At 40.7% G+C, this 19,513-nt stretch overlaps 1 protein-coding gene across 1 annotated transcript in view; it reads left to right on the forward strand.

Annotated features, from left to right (window-relative positions):
* Positions 1 to 19,513, forward strand: part of UBA2 (ubiquitin like modifier activating enzyme 2) — a 41,972-nt gene that overhangs the window by 21,197 nt on the left and 1,262 nt on the right. The window contains exons 9-16 of the mRNA XM_032842180.1: positions 2,254 to 2,353; positions 3,397 to 3,563; positions 5,330 to 5,423; positions 5,511 to 5,623; positions 9,159 to 9,314; positions 10,701 to 10,797; positions 16,153 to 16,258; positions 17,675 to 17,811. Coding sequence (XP_032698071.1) covers positions 2,254 to 2,353; positions 3,397 to 3,563; positions 5,330 to 5,423; positions 5,511 to 5,623; positions 9,159 to 9,314; positions 10,701 to 10,797; positions 16,153 to 16,258; positions 17,675 to 17,811 — 970 coding nt within the window. The remainder of the gene's footprint in view (positions 1 to 2,253; positions 2,354 to 3,396; positions 3,564 to 5,329; positions 5,424 to 5,510; positions 5,624 to 9,158; positions 9,315 to 10,700; positions 10,798 to 16,152; positions 16,259 to 17,674; positions 17,812 to 19,513) is intronic.

Consider the following 19,513-nt stretch of genomic DNA (forward strand, 5'->3'; position numbering starts at 1 on the left):
CAGTGGGGAGTCTGTTTAAGATCTGATCTCCCCTGCCCCTCCATGCTCATGTGTGCTCGCTCACTCTCTCTTTCTCTTTCTGAAATAAGCAAATAAAATCTTTTTTAAAAAGAAAGACTGGGCGCCTGGGTGGCTCAGTGGATTAAGCCTCTGCCTTCAGCTCAGGTCATGATCTCCGGGTCCTGGGATCGAGTCCCGCATCAGGCTTTCTGCTTGGCAGGGAGCCTGCTTCCTTCTCTCTCTCTCTGCCTGCCTCTCTGCCTGTTTGTGATCTCTGTCAAATAAATAAATAAAATCTCTTAAAAAAAGAGAAAGAAAGAAAGACTTAGGATGTTTATGGTGAGGAACAGGAATGATACCTGGTTTCCTGCTGGGCAGGAAATTAATAAGGTGCCATTCTCTGAGGTAGGTAAGAGGAAGCAGGTGTGTTGTGTAGGGATTAGAGGATGGAATAAGGCAATAGAATCAGTTTGAGATTCCTGTAGAATATTAGAGTAAGGACAGAATCCTAACGGCAAGCAGAGAAAGTTTAGATGGATTTGTAGGCTTAAGAGAAAAGAGCATGAAGATGGTTTGTTTAGTACAGAATTCTGAGGGATTCCCAGTATTTAATCATTGGATAAAGGGCATGGAGCTTCTGCATCAAAAACCATGCTAATTCTCCATTGCCTGGGAGGCTTTTTAGCCAAGCGCTTAAGATCCTTTGTAAAATTTGTTGCCCAAATCATACTGAAGTCATTTCTTTACCTATGCAACCCATTTCAGATGTTACCATCTCTTTGAACTCTTTCCTTATTCCTCAGAACAAAATTCCTGTTAGTACTCAAAGCTATGTGATATACACACTAAACGTATATTCTATTTGTATATTTGACTGGTTTTCCAAATATTTAAGGATGCTTCATAAATATTGATTGAATTGAATATATTTTGATAGAAATAGTTGGAATTTTGGGGACACCTGGGTGGCTCAGTCAGTTAAGCAGCTGAATCTTGATTACAGCTCAGGTCATGATCTCTGGATCGTGGTATTGAGCCCTGCCCTGGGCTCATTGGGGTATCTGCTTGAGATTTTCTCTCTCCTTCTGCCCCTCCCCTGCTCGTGCTCACTCTCACTCTCTTTTTAAAATAAATAAAATCTTTTTAAAAAAGAAATGGTCCTGAGTTTTTTTATTAAGCCAAATTTAGGTTCATAGCTTATACATAAAATAAGCGTATTGACTAAATAAACTGACAGAAAATACAGCTGAGGAAGAAGTAAATATACTAAAATCATCTGAAATTCTATAATAGGATAGTGTACTTGATTTTCTCAGCTACATATAATAATGCTTATAACATGTTTTTATCTTGAGCAGGCTCCACTCTGGGACAGAGCTTGACTTAGGGCTCGATCTCATGACCCTGAGATCATGACCTGAACTGAAATCAAGAGTTGGACATTTAACTGACTGAGCCGCCCAGGCACCCCATAACACTTTTGAAAAAGAAATTGTTTTGGTTTTGGGCTTTTTGAGGGGGCAGACCACATTTCAAAGATGTTACAGGTGGTTAAATCCTGGTTTTGAGAGCAGTACTTTTAACATGTGTATGCTTGTGGTGCCTGGATGGCTCAGTCAGTTAAGCATCTGCCTTCATGATCCCAGAGTCCTGGAATCATGTCCCGTGTCGGGCTCCCAGCTCAATGGGAAGCCTGCTTTTCCCTCTGCCCCTCCTCCCTGCTCGTGCTCTCTCTCTCCTGCTCTCTCAGATAAATAAATAAAATAAAATGTTTATGCTTTATTGCTATACCTATGAACTTGACGATATTGCTAACTAGTATCTCTAGGCTCTGATTTTACTCAATTCTTGTGGAACTGGTATGTTTATTTACCTTCTTGATTGGCATGATTTTAGTTCAGATTGATCTTTGGAACTTTAGGTATGCTTTGGGGTGGTGACTTAGGAGGGCAGGGACCATGAGCACTATTCAGGTTTCCTTTACTCCGTTTTTCTCAGCATTTCTGCTTTCACTGTTTCAGATACAGACGTTCTATGTAAAATTTCTTTTAATAAAAGGTTTACGTTTTGTGGGTTATTCTTTTGGAGATTGTCAGTCTACTGGTACAGGACATGTCTTTAAATCAGAAGATTTTATGGTGTAATATAGTAAATCAGCAGTGAAATTTTATGTTTTATCAGCATGGGGACTGTAGGATTTGTGGGGTTTTATCTTTTATTTATTTTTTATTTTTTTGTTTTTACTTTTTTAAGCTTTTTAAAGATGATATCCGGTATCTGTTGACAATGGACAAACTGTGGCGGAAAAGGAAACCTCCAGTTCCATTGGACTGGGCTGAAGTACAAAGTCAAGGTAAAGAAAACATTTTATGGGGTGCCTGGCTGGATTTGTTAGAGGAGCATATGGCTATTGACCTCACGGTCGTGAGTTCAAGGCCCACTGTCTTTGTAGAGATTGCTTAAATAAATAAATAAATTTAAATACATTTTAGTCTTTTGGATACCTAAATTGGAAATTCTCTCACCTAAAATCTTTAAATAACCCTGAATTTCATGGTAAGAATTTCATAAACATACAGAGAAGGAAGTTGCTAGAAATCTTGTCACCTAGAGAAATAGCCACTGTTAACATTTAGGGAATGTCTTAATCGTCAGCTCTGTGCACAGGAACAAAGGGCAGTTATTTATTCACTTGACATCCGTGGACTCTTACACATTTATATAGTCTTACTTGCTCTTTCCAGTCAGTATTATTTAATGAGTCCCTTCCTGGTTATCCTTTGTTTCATATTTTCCCTCAAATAGTGTTGTGATAAGAATACATGCACATACATCTTTGTACCTTTGTGTGATTATCTCTTTAAGATTTAAGTTAGGGACATACTTACAATTTTAAATGTGAGAAAAACTATTGTAGTAGTAACTTCTTCCTTATCCTTATCCTATTGCCCCTTCCACACATTATGTCTGTGCCTTATCTAAGTTACATTGTAATTAATACATGCACAGCATATTCAATTCAGTGTGGTCAGCACATTGAAACTTAAAGGGTCCCAGGAGATTACAGGTGTCAGTTTGGAGCAGTTCTCTACAATAAAGAATATTTGACTTCATGGACTAAATTTAGGTATGGTTCTGATAGCTTCCACTTACTGAGTGCTGTGTGCTGGGCATAATGCTTATCATCTTACTGACATTCTATCTTTGAATTCTCCAATGATTTTATGACCTTCGTCACTATTAGGAATTTTCTTGCACAAATATTTGTAGTTTCCTGATAATTATTTTAATGGAATTTGTTTCATTTTTATTTTCTCATTAGTCAAGCATTGAGTTTTTAAGTAAAATAGAGAAATGATGTTTAATAGTGAAATTTCTAATATTTTTTTCCCTTAGGAGAAGAAACCAATGCATCAGATCAACAAAATGAACCGCAGTTAGGTCTGAAAGACCAGCAGGTTCTAGATGTAAAGAGCTATGCATGTCTTTTTTCCAAGAGCATTGAGACTTTGAGAGTTAATTTAGCAGAAAAAGGGGATGGAGCTGAGCTCATATGGGACAAGGTTTGTTTTGAAAATTTGTGGCAATTCTATATCACATGCATATTTTTTTTCTTGAACTATAACCAGAAACTAGTAATTTTTTGGATATCATTTATTCTACCAGAGTTTGAGGACATAAGGTTGATTTTGCTTGGATGTTCTCACTTCTAATTACTACATTGAACTATGAATTTTCTGTATGTGAATTCAAGTAATATCATAGAACTTCATTTTAGATGCTGGGTGTGGATTTGTGGTTTATAATTATGTTTGGAGAATATAATTGGACTAGAGAAATACTGTGAATTTATTGGAGAAAATGTTTCACTGGCTTAAAAACTTTCTTGTGTAATACAGATTTGTTAATAGAAGTCATAAAATCCTTTTGGAGACAACAGCTCAGGGGCCTGATTTAACCTTGAAAGTAATAAAATTGCCCTTTTATTGAAATAGTGAAAGGTCTGAGACCTCTAAATACAAAAAATGTAATTATTCTTACAAGTTAAAATAATATTTAATAGTATTTTGTGTTTAGATGTCATATTTTGAAATTTAATGAATTAATCTTATTTTTAATTGTAATCAGTGTTTTCTATGTCTACAAGTGATTTAGTTGTGATAAAGTTTATATGTTTCTATGATGGTAGAGATTTGCCATGAGATGTAAGGGGAGGAGTTTGGTCAGTTTTACTAAGCTAAGATGATAATTTTGTGCAAATTTTGAAACTGTGATTGAATTAGACATCTAGAATAGAGTAAGTAAGTTTATATTTTGGGGTGAGGATTCTTGTAAACATCCTTTTGGGTTTATGTTGTATAAAGATTACTTAATAAATACATATTTTCATTGTTGTTATAATAGTTATTTGGTACGTTTTCATTCATACACAGGGGCTAGATAATGAAACTGAAACTGGGGGTTGTTACCCTCTGATTAAAATCTACATCTAATGGATATGGTGAACCAGTTGCCTAGGGAAGTACCTGATGTACACTGTTAGGTACTGTTAAATATTCATACTTAATCCTCGTCACAACATTGTAAAATATTTATATGGTTTTCTCTACTTAATAGTTAAGGAATTACAAATTTAAGGAATTTCATTTGTTTCAGGCTAGCCACCCAGCCAGTAAGTATATAGAGAACTCACATCCTGTCAGTGCTTTTTCTTCTGTACTTCGGTGCTTTTGAATTACAGGCTAGAATAGTATGTTCTTAGTGAAGCAGGAAACCTTGGTGAAATCTAAAGCAACCAAGATACAATCTCAGGAAGAATAGAAATGGTCAGGGAAGACTTCTGTTGTATTGCCACATGTGAGAAGAAACTGCAAGTACAGAAGCGTGGTGTATCTGAGGGGAATTTGGAGAAGGAAGACCAAAGGTGTAGTCCAGATGTTTGAGTCTTTAATGAAGCCCTTTTCTCTAAAAAGCCTTTATCTCTTTGCTGTTACCAGACAACCTCCATTACAGACAGATGGGCCCAGGAGAGGGTTGCCACCGTCCGTGAATGGAATTGGTGTTCCGGTCTATACACTTAGTGTCCACTGCGTTTGTTTAAGCAGGAGTGAGTTCCTAGAGGCCTGGTGGGTCTTGGCATTCTTGTCAGGCTACAGTCCTGGATCCAGGAAGTTGATAATGAGACCTTGGCTTCTTCCTCAAGGCCGTTTCTTGTTCTGATTACTGTCTGCAGTGTTACAAAACATGTGAAAGTACTGTTCTGAAGGTGATACTAACTAAATTAGTAAATTTGTGGGAAGACTTTTTAAATTGCTTAAATTGTTGGCAGGATGACCCATCTGCAATGGACTTTGTCACCTCTGCTGCGAACCTCAGGATGCATATTTTCAGTATGAATATGAAGAGCAGATTTGATATAAAATGTGAGTCATCATATACTTTCGTTGTACTACCTAAAATTCTAAGTTACTCTTTTTTAACAAGTAAACATATTCATCTTTGTTTTTCAGCAATGGCAGGCAACATTATTCCTGCTATCGCTACCACTAATGCAGTGATTGCTGGGTTAATAGTACTGGAAGGATTGAAGATTTTATCAGGAAAAATAGACCAGTGTAGAACAGTGAGTATTCTATTCGCATTTTTTATGCAAATTTTTTAAAAACTATTATTACTATTTAAGTAAGTTCTGTGCTCAGTGTGGGCCTTAAATTCTTGACCGTGACAAGAGTCACATGTTCTGCCAACTGAGCCAGCCAGGGTCCCTTGTCCAGCTTCTTTTTAATAGTAGTCTAGGGTACCTGGGTGGCTTAGTGTGTTGAGCATCTGTCTTCAGCTCAGGTCATGATCCCAGGATCCTGGGATCGAGTCCCACATCTGCTCCCTGCTAAGCAGGGAGCCTGCTTCTCCCTCTGCCTCTGCACCCCAGCTGCCCACCCCTCCCCCCCGCACTTATACTCTCTGTCTCATTCTCTCTCAAATGAATAAATATTTTTTTAAAATAGTAGTCTGTACTTCAGGGGGGGGAAAGTAACTTATAAAAAGCACATTAAACAGATCATTTAAGGGGAACCTGAGTGGCTCCTCCGTTGGTTAAGCCTCTGCCTTCACCTCAGGTCATGATCCTAGAGTCCTGGGATCAAGCCCCATGGGACGGGCTCCTTGCTCAGCGAGGAGCCTGCTTCTCCCTCTTCCTCTGCCATTACTTCCTGCTTAAGCACTCAAGTGCTCGCTCGCTCTCTCTCTCTCTCTCTCTCTCTCTGTCAAATAAAATCTTTAAAAAACAAACATCATTTAAAAGTTAAAACAGTAGGGGCGCCTGGGTGACTCAGTGGGTTAAGCCACTGCCTTCGGCTCAGGTCATGATCTCGAGAGTCCTGGGATCGAGCCCCGCATCGGGCTCTCTGCTCGGCAGGGAGCCTGCTTCCTCCTCTCTCTCTGCCTGCCTCTCTGCCTGCTTGTGATCTCTCTCTGTCAAATAAATAAATAAAATCTTTAAAAAAAAAAAAAGTTAAAACAATAAAATTGATTAAAGCAGTGGGAAAACCATTGTTCCAGTTATCTTGTGAGTTTATGTGTAAGTAAGCTTCCTGAAAATTATAGCAAAAAGGAAAACATTTCTCTCATTTTTGTCTGAGCTAGTCAAGCTAGTTTTGTCAAGCTAGTTTGCTTCTAACATTTGCAGTTTTACTGAATTCTTGCCAGCTTAGTGATTAAAAAATCTTTCTTTTTTTTTCCTTTTTTTTTTTTTTAAAGATTTTATTTATTTATTTGTCAGAGAGAGAGATCACGAGCAGACAGAGAGGCAGGCAGAGACAGAGGGAGAAGCAGGCTCCCTGCCGAGCAAGGAGCCTGATATGGGACTCGATCCCAGGACGCTGGGATCATGACCTGAGCTAAAGGCAGCCGCCCAACCAACTGAGCCACCAGGCATCCCTCAAAAAACTTTCTTAGAAAAATTGTAGCCAGTACTTTTGCTCTTGTTTAGGTTCTTCTTTGTACTACAATGTTGAAATGACCAGTAACTACCTCCTCTGCAATGGTAGTACTCCTACTTTTTAGTGCCATTATTGATAAACTCTGAAAATACCTTACATTGTTGGGGCATCTGTGGATGGCTCAGCTCAGGTCTTGATCTCAGCGTTGTGAGTTCAAGCCCCACATTGGGCTTGATGGTGGGCTTGGAGCCTACTTTAAACAACAAAAACCTTTTGTTTTCATGAAATTTTGGGGTGAAGGACTATAGAATCATTGCCAGTCTGTCATCTTCATTTGGTTTGCTATTTAAATTTTTTTTTGGCTGTCATTTTTTTTTTTAAAGATTTTATTTATTTGACAGAGATCACAAGTAGGGAGAGAGGCAGGCAGAGAGAGAGTAGGAAGCAGGCTCCCTGCTGAGCAGAGAGCCCAGTATGGGGCTCGATCCTAGGACCCTGAGATCATGACCTGAGCCAAAGGCAGAGGCTTTAACCCACTGAGCCATCCAGGTGCCCCTGGCTGTCATTTTTTTTTTTTTTTTTTAACTTCTTTTTGATTTCTAATTTATAGTAGCCTGAGTTGTCCTGTGGCTACTGGATGCATCCCTTTGAGCTCACAAACAGTATTGTTTGTCGAATTTATTAAAATGTCTGTTTCCTATAGCATCCTTCTTGTTTCTTTGCTTACTGAGCTTTGTCCTTCTCTTGGGTTAGTGACGTTTATGCCTGGTTTTTTTGGTTCCCACTTACGTAGTGGATGTTAGGATGGAGTAACAATTTAGCCTGTATGTTAATGTTTTGTTTATTTTCCTGTTGATTTCCCTTAGCACAGTTACCTTCCCAGTGAAGCCTCAGGTCAAATCTGTTCTCCCATTGAACCCTGCCTCTGGCTCTGATAGCAGTGACTAACTACTAGCAGTACTGGTACAGGAGCCCTCCCCCCAGCACTTACTGCCTCGCACAGGATTTACTTCATTAAAATTGGGGACTCCATAGGGTTCCTCTTTAGAATTAAGTCATCTTAGCAGGACCACACTTAACAAGGTCATCAAGAAATGAGAATTTGTGTATTTGCTTCCAGCATTCCTCTGACATTTTTTTGTATTAATCTTGCTAGTGTTTGCCAAACTTTGTAGTAATATGAGGCTGGTTCCTTTTTAAAAATTTCTTTTCTTATTTTTTTCTTTTTCAATGCTGTTTTAAAAAATTTGCATTGGCTTTTAGTTTTTGTGTAGGTACCAGGGAAATGGTAAATAGGTGCTAATACTGCCTGAAGTACATTATTTTTTCTCATAATTAATAAACGTTTATGTCGTAATCATAGACAACTTGAAAAGAAAGGCAGCATGTTGATTCCGTACATCTGTGAAAGCATTATCCTTAATTGGAGAAGTAAGTGTATTGCTTTTGAGAAGTTGGCTTCATATTGATAAGAACAACCACTAGGAAGACACCCAAAAATTGATTTAGTGTGCTACCAAGGATGAATACAGCTAGGCCCTTACTTTTGCTAAAGTAGTTTGCAGAATAGTTTAATTGTTAGTACAAGATTTCTTTTCAGTAAGCACAGCCTTTCACATGGCAGCCAATTAGAAAAGAAAGTTGAAAGATCAGGCTCTTACTAAAAAGGCCATGATTTGGGGCGCCTGAGTGGCTCAGTGGGTTAAAGCCTCTGCCTTCGGCTCAGGTCATGGTCTCAGGGTCCTGGGATTGAGTCCCCGCATCAGGCGCTCTGCTCAGCAGGGAGCCTGCTCCCCCCCCCACCCCACTCCTGCCTGCCTCTCTGCCTACTTGTGATCTCTCTCTCTCTGTCAAATAAATAAAATCTTTTTTTTTAGGCCATGATTTTTCTTCCATTTTTTCCAATCTAAAAGGGAATATTTAAGTTATTATTTTTTTTAAAGATTTTATTCATTTATTTGACACAGAGAGATCACAAGCAGGCAGAGAGAGAGGAGGAAGCAGGCTCCCTGCTGAGCAGAGAGCCCGATGCGGGGCTCGATCCCAGGACCCTGAGATCATGACCTCAGCCGAAGGCAGTGGCTTAACCCACTGAGCCACCCAGGCGCCCCTTTAAGTTATTTTTTTATTAGCTGTACAGTAAAGAAGATGGTAGACGTTAGGTTGTATGGTATATAACTCAGATTTGTGGATTCTGCGTGTATTTTTTCTCCTCCAAAGATTTTTTTGAATAAACAACCAAACCCAAGAAAGAAGCTTCTTGTGCCTTGTGCACTGGATCGTCCTAACCCTAATTGTTACGTATGTGCCAGCAAGCCAGAGGTGACTGTTCGGCTGAACGTCCACAAAGTGACTGTTCTCACATTACAGGATAAGGTAAGTGTAGGGGCTGGTTCTCTTCCACAAGGTTTGTCTGTTTTCCTTTCCTAAAAACAGGAAACCTAGGTTCCCTTCTGCTTGATAGTGTTAGTGTGTTAACAAACTAAAAGCCACGTAATGATTCTGAAAGATTCTGACTACTAAAGTGCGTTGCTCTGATATTCTAGGTTGCTTTACTGTCTGGGTTCCTACTGGTTTTTTGGTCTGTGGTTACAGAGTGTGTGCCTCACATCCCAGAAAGGAATAGATGAATTTGGATGGAATGTGTACCACGGGTGGTACAGACGTGATACAGTGTGTTGGCGAGCGAGAGACACTTTGTCCCCAGATAGTGTGCAATTTGTGTTTCCTGACAGGCAGTATCCTTAAACGGTCTGGTGATGGTCCTCATTCTAGTGTGTTAAGTTGGCCTCTTACAACATGCTGCATATGTGGATCTGGATTCACCAGTAATAGATCTCTGGAGTGAAGGAAATGGAAGTTTAGGATGTGATCTGGTCCTTAGGTTCCTTCTAAATTAGTTTAGATTAGTTTCTCTGTAAATGGCCCACATGGGTTCCACTTCTCACTTTTGGCATCACTTCAGATTGCTCTCTGTTAATCCCCCATCGTCATGTTTCATATTTATATGACATGGGGAGATAGATTCTTGTGGCCCAGACTGCTTAAGAGGGAGAAAAAGCTTTTCTCCCAGAACTGATTGCATAGGGCAGATTGATTTGAACTTATGTTTCGATGGAGAAGCAGCAGGATTTGGTATACTGGCCAGCAGAGGGTGATTGCCCCCCTGCTTTCTTAGGAAATAATTATAGTTGATACATAGTCATTCTTGAGCTTAAAGGCAAGCCCACTATTTGTGGGATAATGAGACTTTTAAAGAATTCCTCTTATTTTTAAGAGCAGATAGTATTTGACAGATTACTATCACTCCTGATCCATCTTGGAATTTAAAGAGATGGAACTTGGGAAGAGAAAAACTATCCGAGAATCAGTTTTATGAGAAGTTTTCCATCTACAAAACATCTGCAAATACAGGATTGGCGTAGAGACTAAGACGAAATATGCCAAGTGTCTAGCTCAGTCTAATCTGTAGGGAAGGACAAAGTACTAAGAGCCAATCAAGAGTTGTCAGTCTCCTGTTTGGAGGAAGTTTTATCTGAACTTCATCAGTGGTTATACGTGGGGGTGGATGGTGGGCAACATGGGTATGGAGTAATTTGGTGAATTTCCAGTGCTTTCCTGCATACCCTGACATTTCTTAAAGAACAACTTTGCCCCTTTCCAATGGAAGGGAAAGTAAGAGCCTTTATGGAAAAATGTCTGGTTTTTTTTTTATGGTCTTTAGCTATATATATTAATATTTTGAATCTTTTTTTCTTATAGATAGTGAAAGAAAAATTTGCTATGGTAGCACCAGATGTCCAAATTGAAGATGGGAAAGGAACAATCCTAATATCTTCAGAAGAAGGAGAGACAGAAGGTATCATGCATCGTGTTTATTCACTCTCCTGGTTTGGGTGGAAACTGTATCCATGAAGACATAACATTAGTTTGTCCATTTACCGTACATGTTATTCAGTATCACAGCTGAAGGGGCAATATTTGGTCATGAAAGTGTGCTCCCCAAGTGGCACTGCCTTGCTGGGATCACCACAGTTCCAGGTTTGGGGCTCCCATGTTGTCAGGGTATCTCAGGGGCTGTTTCTTGAGAACACAGTGCATAGTTAGGTTTACAGTGACCCTGATGCTCTTCTCCACTAACAAGGAACCACCTTGCCTGTATCATGGATCCTGGGAGTTAAAGTAGTAATGAGAAGATTGCCCTGACTGTTAGGGTAGGAAGGGTAATTTAAGGCTATGAAGTGTTTCATCCAAGAGTAGAGAAAGAAGCCTTGATAGCCTGCTGTAGAGCAGAAAGTAGTGCTGAAAAAATCAGCACCCACTTTTGGCTTTCTAGGCTTTCCTTTTCAAAAGTTCAAGCAGGTCAGGGCACTTGGGTGGTACAGTTGGTTAACCATCCAACCATTGGTCTGGGCTCGGGTCATGATCGCGGGTTTGTGGGTTTGAGCTCGGTATCAGCCTGTGTGCTCAGCACAGAGTCTGCTGGGATTTTCTCTCCCTTTGCCTCTGCCCCTCCCACTTGTACTCTGTCTCTCTCTCTAAAATAAATGAAATGAATCTTTTTTAAGAAGTTCAAGCATGTCATCCTTTTTGTTAATGTATTTGTTGTACAAAGTACAATGCATTTGATTCTTTTTTTTTTTTTTTTTAAGATTTTATTTATTTATTTGACAGAGAGAGACACGGCGAGAAAGGGAACACAAACAGGGAGTGGGAGAGGGAGAAGCAGTCTTCCTGCCAAGCAGGGAGCCTGACGTGGGGCTCGAATCCAGGATCTTGGGATCATGACCTGAACTGAAGGCAGACGCTTAACGACTGAGCCACCCAGACGCCCTGCTTCTGATTCTTTTTAAGCTTTCTTAGAATTGGTTATGGTTATGTTCCCTTCAGACTGCACTAGTCAGTCTGGTTAGACTTATATGTTCCCATACCTCTTTGGTCACTTTGGCAGCTCATCTCTTTGGGCTTCCGTTTTAGTTGATTTTGCCACATCCCTAATTTTGTCAGCGTACCATTACTTTTAAAATCTGGAGGCACTCTTTTCACCAAATACTTGATGTATTTATTCACACATTTTTTTCATTGGCCATTTCACTTATTTAGGACACTTTGCCAGATCCTGATGGGGTTAATCAAATGTCAAGCTCTGGGGCAGCTGGGTGGCTCAGTGGGTTAAAGCCTCTGCCTTCGGCTCAGGTTATGATCCCAGGGTCCTGGGATCGAGCCCCGCATTGGGCTCTCTGCTCAGCAGGGAGCCTTATTCCTCCTCTCTCTCTGCCTGCCTCTCTGTCTACTTGTGATCTCTGTCTGTCAAATGAATAAATAAAATCTTAAAAAAAAAAAAAAAAAAAAAAGCTTGACTTTTTTTTTTTTTTTAAGATTTTATTTATTTATTTGACAGAAGAGAGCGGGAGAGCACAAGCAAGGGTAGCAGCAGAGGGAGAGGGTGAAGCAGGCTCTCTGCTGAGCAGGGAGCCCAATGCGGGGCTTGTCCCCGAACCCCGGGATCATGACCTGAGCCGAAGGCAGACGTCCAACCATCTGAGCCACCCAGGCACCCCAAATGTCAAGCCTTTACATTAAAACCTAGTGTCGGGATTCTTGACTTTTGTTTTTTGTCAAGAAAATGTTCACGCTACTAAGTCATGAGTAATTCGAGGCTATGTTTTGGATAGGTGATAGTCTATTTAAAGAATCTAGTTGAGTATTTAAGCCCCATTTTAGTCAGCTATCTTCATAACACACAAAGTTTATCCATGACTATACATTCTCTCCTTCGTTCTGTGGTTCTGGCCAGCTCTTTCAAATGCTAGGACTTTAAAAATGGAAACTGGTCAAGAATCTCTGTGGCTTAGGGGCGCCTGGGTGGCTCAGTGTGTTAGAGCCTCTGCCTTCAGCTCAGGTCATGATCCCAGGGTCCTGGGATCGAGCCCCGCATCAGGCTCTCTGCTCAGTGGGGAGCCTGCTTCCTCCTCTCTCTCTTTGCCTGCTTCTCTGCCTGCTTGTGATCTCTCTCTGTCAAATAAATAAATAAAATCTTTAAAAAAAATTGTTTAAAAAAAAAGAATCTCTGTGGCTTAAATCTCTGGGCCTTTTCTGCAAAATACATGTGCTGCTGAGGGTGTGAGCATTTGTTCAGGGTTCTGTGTTATAGGTCTAGTCTTAGGTATTTATAATTCAAGAGTGAATAAGGCAGCGGTCCCTGTTTTGCAGTACTTGACAGCCTGGAAGGAAAGGAGAGGTGATCAACAAGTGGATTTACTACAACCTGAGAAATAACGATAGGAACAGTGTGTGTAAAGTAGGAGTTACAGCCTTGTGAAGAGAGAAGGATCACAGGAGAGAGGACTTATGGGCGGTTCTTAAAGATGGAAAGGTCCTCTGGGCAGAGAAGGCAGTATGTGTCCTTAGGCAGAATCAGCAGCCTTTATAGACATAAAAGGCTTTTGGCATGGCCAGTTACTTGTTTCACTGGAAAGTGGTATTCCGCAGGGTTGCCAATGCTGGCACAGCAAGAGAGGGATTTCTGTGGCATACATGCGGTGTGTGTTTGTCATCCTCTTCCTCCAGAGCCCTGCTCTTACCAGGGCTTATAACCAGGGAAGTAATATATTACCTTCTGGCATAGTCTGCAGAGGGGGAGTTAAGCATGTGAAAGAGGAAGCAGGGAGCTCTTTAGGAAGAAAAAAATGAAAATAGTGAGTGATGTTTACTGAGGCATTAGCAGATGACGTAGTTGAGGTTGGGAGTCAGAGCTCACGGGCCAGGTGATGAAAAATAGCGTTGTTGCGGTGATACAGGACTGTCCCCAGGAGTATGAATTAGAGATGATGCTAATTGACCAGGATAGAATGAATGCACGGTAACTATTCCTCTTTCAAACATGTTGGGTCTGAGGAGTTTGTAGTGAGTGGACAGTGTGTGAAAGGGCTTAAGGATGGAAGTCTGGGTAAGAACTATCATTCTCTAAAGGTATTCCAGGTAGATTAAGAAGTTAAAATAAGAAATCTGTAGGGGCATCCCGGTGGCTCAGTCAGTAGAGCATGCAGCTCTCAATTTCTGGGTTGTGAGTTTGAGCCCCACATAGGGCATTAGAGTTTACTTAAAAAAAGAAAGGAAGAAATCTGTAAGAGAATTAGAAACTGTCTGTAGTTTCTGGGTTTCAGGGTCAAGAAGGGAGGATCCTTTCTTTCTTTCTTTTTTTTTTTTTTTTTTTTTCCAAGATTTTATTTATATATTTGAGAGAGAGCATGAGAGGAGAGAGGTCTGCAGGAAAAGGAGACTCACTGCTGAGCAGAGAGCCCGATTGGGACTCAATCCCAGGACTCCAGGATCGTCACGGGAGCTGAAGGCAGTTGTTTAACTAACTGAACCATCCGGGCACCCTGGGAGGATCCTTTCTAACCATTTTCCTTATAAACAACAAAAGAAATCATAAAAACCCAACAAAGAAAAAGAGGTAATTAGATTATCTAGAAAAGTCACATAAATTTAATGATAATTAGAATTTATTTATTTATTTTAGATTTTATTCATTTATTTGAGAGAGAGAGAGAGCATGAGAGGAGAAAGGTCAGTGGGAGAAGCAGACTCCCTGCCGAGCAGGGAGCCTGATGTGGGACTCGATCCCGGAACTCCAGGATCATGACCCAAGCCAAAGACAGTTGCCAAACCAACTGAGCCACCCAGGCGCCCAATAACTAGAATTTAAAATGGAATCTACTGGGGCGCCTGGGTGGCTCAGTGGGTTAAGTCTCTGCCGTCGGCTTGGGTCCTGGTCTCAGGGTCCTGGGATCGAGCCCCGCATCGGGCTCCCTGCTCATTTCCACCCTCTCTCTGCCTGCCTCTCTGCCTACTTGTGACCTCTCTGTCAAATAAATAAATAAATAAGTAAAATGGAATTTACTTAGTCTGTACCAGGCACTACATAGGTAAACAGGTTTTATGCATTCTGTGCCCCTCGTGGAGCAAATACTCAATAAAGCGCAGTCTGTCATGAAGACGGGGTGAAACTGGGAGCCAAGTGAGGAAGCACTTCGTTTTGTAAGTGTCACTTGAGTGCTTTTACAGGTCAAGAGAAGAGCATTTGAATGTGCAGGAGAGAAAGGATGATTAAGGCAGAAAGACTCAAAAATAGGGAGGAGTAGGTGGTGACATCAGCAGTTTGGTTGGAGGAATTGTTCTTCGTCAGAGTATTTACAGTCCATGTGGCAAAGGCTTATTGAGTGCCAGTGGGTGTTAGCCATTGTGCTGCATGAAGCAGAAGTGACACGTGGAAGCTAAAGCTAGATTGGAGGGATTATTTCTGGGAGGTCCCAGAGGCTCGCCATTGAGAAATGTTGAAAAATGGAAAATCCTTTCAAATCAACAAAGTTTTCTCATTTTCTGAATTATAGAATTTGCTGAAAAGTAGTTTGTTGAAATTGGCCTGGATAACTTCTTTGCAAGTAATACATATTTTGAACAACTCCAATTTGTTCTTCAGCTCCTCCGGGATTCCAAATTAATTTGCTGTGAATGGGAGAATGTTGCCAGAACTTCTCACAGTTTGGTTCTTTTTAACCAATTTTAGTAGTTGAATATTCTTCATTCAGAGTTGAATTTCTAAGTGCCTAATATTTTAGTGGATTAGTTTGGTAGAGCCACCATTCCAGAGTACACAGGGTGACTTTAAATAACAGAAATTTATTTTCTTGGGGCGCCTGGGTGGCTCAGTGGGTTAAGCCTTTGCTTTCAGCTCAGGTCATGGTCTCAGGGTCCAGGGATTGAGCCCCGCATCGGGCTCTCTGCTCATTGAGGGACCTGCTTTCCCATTCTCTGCCTGCCTCTCTGTCTACTTGTGATCTCCCTCTTTGTCAAATAAATAAAATTTTAAAGAAAAAAAGAAAGAAAAACATTTGTTTTCTCATAATTCTGGCAGCTGTGAGTCATTCAAAATGTCCACAGGCTCGCTTTCTCTTGAGGGGCTTCTTACAAGAATTCTGGTTAGGTTGATTTAGGGCCTACCCTAACAGCCTCATTATAACTTAATCACCTCTTTTAAAAAGCACTGTCTCCAAATACAGTGACGTATGCTGGGGTTAGGGCTCCAATATATGACTTTGAGGGAGTGACCTGATTCAGCTTATAGTAGGGGTTTAATCTTCTTTAAACTACTATGACTGCTCCGTGGAATATATAACTGAAGCATTTAAATTCCTTTCCAATTTCTTAGCTAATAATCACAAAAAGCTGTCAGAATTTGGAATTAGAAATGGGAGCCGGCTTCAAGCAGACGACTTCCTTCAGGACTACACTTTATTGATCAACATCCTTCATAGGTAGGAACTACTAATATTTTAAGTCTAAGATATTATTTGAATATAAAAACTTAAACTGGAGAAAAAATATTTTCTTACCTTAAGCCCTACTGTTCATTTGAAGCCATGAAGTGTATTTATTTGAGTTGGCTACTAAGTTCCCTGAGGCTTCACCTACAGATTCATTAGAAGAAAGGAAGAAATCTTTCTCCCAGTAGACAAATATTTCATTAGTGATGTATAATAATACCAAGACATTTAAAAATTACCCTATAGAGATTTTTGAATCATGTATTTTTTTCTTTTTATTTGATTTAATGTCCTGCCCATTTTTATTTATTTATTTATTCTTGTGCTTGCGTTATAGAGTATTTGCACGTATATAACAGAGGACAGATGGCCCTCCACCTGGGTATGATTAGCTGTTGAGTCAGGTGCATTTTGGTGCACTGCTCCCACTGATACACCTCAGCTACACCCTGACTTGCGCCTTCTGGGTACCATCCCAGCAAACAAATGTGAAGGGAGTGGCCACCAGCATCTAGTTGTTTTGCCAATATTGCCATCTCTCTGTGAACTTGAAGCTTATGTAGTTGTTTGGAGAATATCACATTGTAGTACTTGGTTGGTTTATAAAAAGCCCAGAATGACAGGAAAGACTGAATGTGACTTAGTAGTAAGTATGAGTTTCCCAGAGTTAGACAGTTGAGTCAAAGATAGGTTTTGCTAGGGAGTCATCTCTGGCTTCAGACGCCATTGGATGCCAGTGGTGTGCTTGTGTTCAGTTATACAAGAGAAGACAATGGAAGGACCTGTACAATAAAATGGGAATATATCAGATGGTGTCTAAAGAGGAGGCATAGTTAGGGTTTTTTATCATATTTTTTAGCGCTCTGGGAACAGAAACCCCCTTATAACATGTAAGTCTTTGGCTTGACTTTCATGCATTAAACTTTCATACATGTTTTTGGGACCTCATTACAAAAGCAGGGTGTTGCCAGTAAAGATGGGGGGACCCAGAGTCCATGGAACCTCCCTATTCCTAAAACACCAGATCGCTCTGGTCAAGAGCAGTGTGTGTAGAATCTTTAAACATGGTAGCTGAAGAAATAATGCCTAAGAGCTAGATTGGGTCACAGAGTTTTGAAGTCCATTTTCTGCTCTAGCAGTAAAAGTTGTGTAATTTTTTTTTCTGTATTATTTTTTAAAGACCTTTTCCTTGATTTGAAGGGGCAGTGGTATTGACCATTTGAATTATCACAAAAATGTGTTATGTGCAGTCTTATTTTTCATGTTATCAGCTCTTTGAAAATCAGGCTCTATTTGCTGTGTACATAGTACGTGCACTGAGAGCTTTGAGGAGCAGTGTCTCTGCTGTGCCTTTCCTATTGTAAATAGTCGCGTGGTCCAGTTTCACAGTGTGGTGTTCTTTTACAGTGAGGACCTAGGGAAGGATGTTGAATTTGAAGTTGTTGGTGATGCCCCAGAAAAAGTGGGGCCCAAACAAGCCGAAGATGCCGCCAAGAGCATGACCAATGGCAGCGACGATGGAGCACAGCCTTCCACGTCCGCTGGTGAGTCGTGGCCCCAGTCAGCCAGCGCCCTGTTAATACCCACCGAGCGGGCTGCTGCATAGAAATGAACTATGGTTATTTGATGAGTTTGACCATAAAACAGAAATCCACAGGACTCTTGCAGGTGTGTATTGATTTGGCATTGTTTTAATGGAGCTCTGAATATAGGAACCCTGAAGACATTTAAGAATGGGAAACTCTATGGAAAATAGGAACTGTTCTTTTTTGTTAGTGGGTTTTTACAACTGGAAAATATCAGTGAATTTGCTAGTGCATGAGGATGCTTCATTCTTTGTAGCAGTAGTTTTGGATTTGGGGTGCCTGTTGTATTTAGGGGAAACAAATCAATGCACCTATTTGGAGTTAACAGATGCTGTAAGTATAGGATTTTTCAGGCGCCTGGGTAGCTCAGTGGGTTAAGCCTCTGCCTTCGGCTCAGGTCATGGTCTCAGGGTCCTGGGATCGAGCCCCACATCAGGCTCTCTGCTCGGCAGGGAGCCTGCTTCCCCCTCTCTCTCTGCCTGCCTCTCTGCCTGCTTGTGATCTCTCTTTCTCTGTCAAATAAATAAAATCTTAAGAAAAAAAAAAAGTACAGGATTTTAGCATTTCACAGTTTTCTCGGAACCATTATAACTTTGGTAAAGTGCATCAGAGGCTCTGTTTCCCTGGGTTTTCTGTGCTAGTGCTTGATGCTTTACTGTGTGCTCAGATTGGGATGTTTCCTGCCTACCCATGTCCCACAACAGCCCCCCTTCCTTCATTCTTTACTTAGGAAACTAAAAGTTACCAACTTTTTTACTACTATATTTCCATTTCTTTAGCCATGTGTCTTTGGTATTCTTTGGAATATGATTGTTCTTGGTTCTTACATTCTCAGAGAATTTTAAAGATGGACTTTGAGACTAGCTAGAGTGTGGTCCACTTATGAGCCATGGGTTCATGACCTTTCCCCCCCTCCAAAAATAGAAAAGAGAAAGGGACTATGGTAGTTTTTAAAAAGTCCTAATTCAAAATGTGCATTGTTTGATCCCTTACTGTGGGTCGGTTTGGGAGGCTTTAGCAACGAGTAAGATAGGTAGGTACTCTGCCTTTGCTTTGGTGTGGGCATGGTGGGTGCGTTGGGGGTGGTACATGAAACCAGCTGTGGTGTAAGGTTATGAGCATGTATGGTAGAGCCCACTGTGTGGATTTGAATCTCGGCCTTATCCTCTGCTATTGTGTGACCTTGGGCAAGTCAATCTCTGTAGGTCAGTTTCCTTTTCTGGAAAACGGATAATAATGTTATCTTCTTTATAGGGTTGTTGTGATGATTAAATGAGTTGTTATATGCAAAATGCTCAGAACAGTTCCTGGCACATTGTAAGTGCTATATATATGTTGTTGTTGTCGTTGTTTTATTATTATTACCATCACTACCAGTATTAGGATATGCACCCTCCCCTTTTCTGTTGGAGAAATAGAAACAAAGAGCTATAAGAATTTGAGTTCTATAATGCTTGTTACAATTTTTTGTTTAAATTAGAAAACAGATTGGTGCTTGTTACAGAAAACATTAAAACTATAGTAATGTGGGGGCGCCTGGGTGGCTCAGTGGGTTAAGCCTCTGCCTTCAGCTCAGGTCATGATCCCAGGGTCCTGGGATTGACTCCCACATCAGGCTCTCTGCTCGGCAGGGAGCCTGCTTCCCCCTCTCTCTCTGCCT

The sequence above is a fragment of the Lontra canadensis genome, unplaced genomic scaffold, assembly GCF_010015895.1.
Source record: "Lontra canadensis isolate GAN:19392208 unplaced genomic scaffold, GSC_riverotter_1.0 scaffold125, whole genome shotgun sequence".
NCBI classification, from domain to species: domain Eukaryota; kingdom Metazoa; phylum Chordata; class Mammalia; order Carnivora; family Mustelidae; genus Lontra; species Lontra canadensis.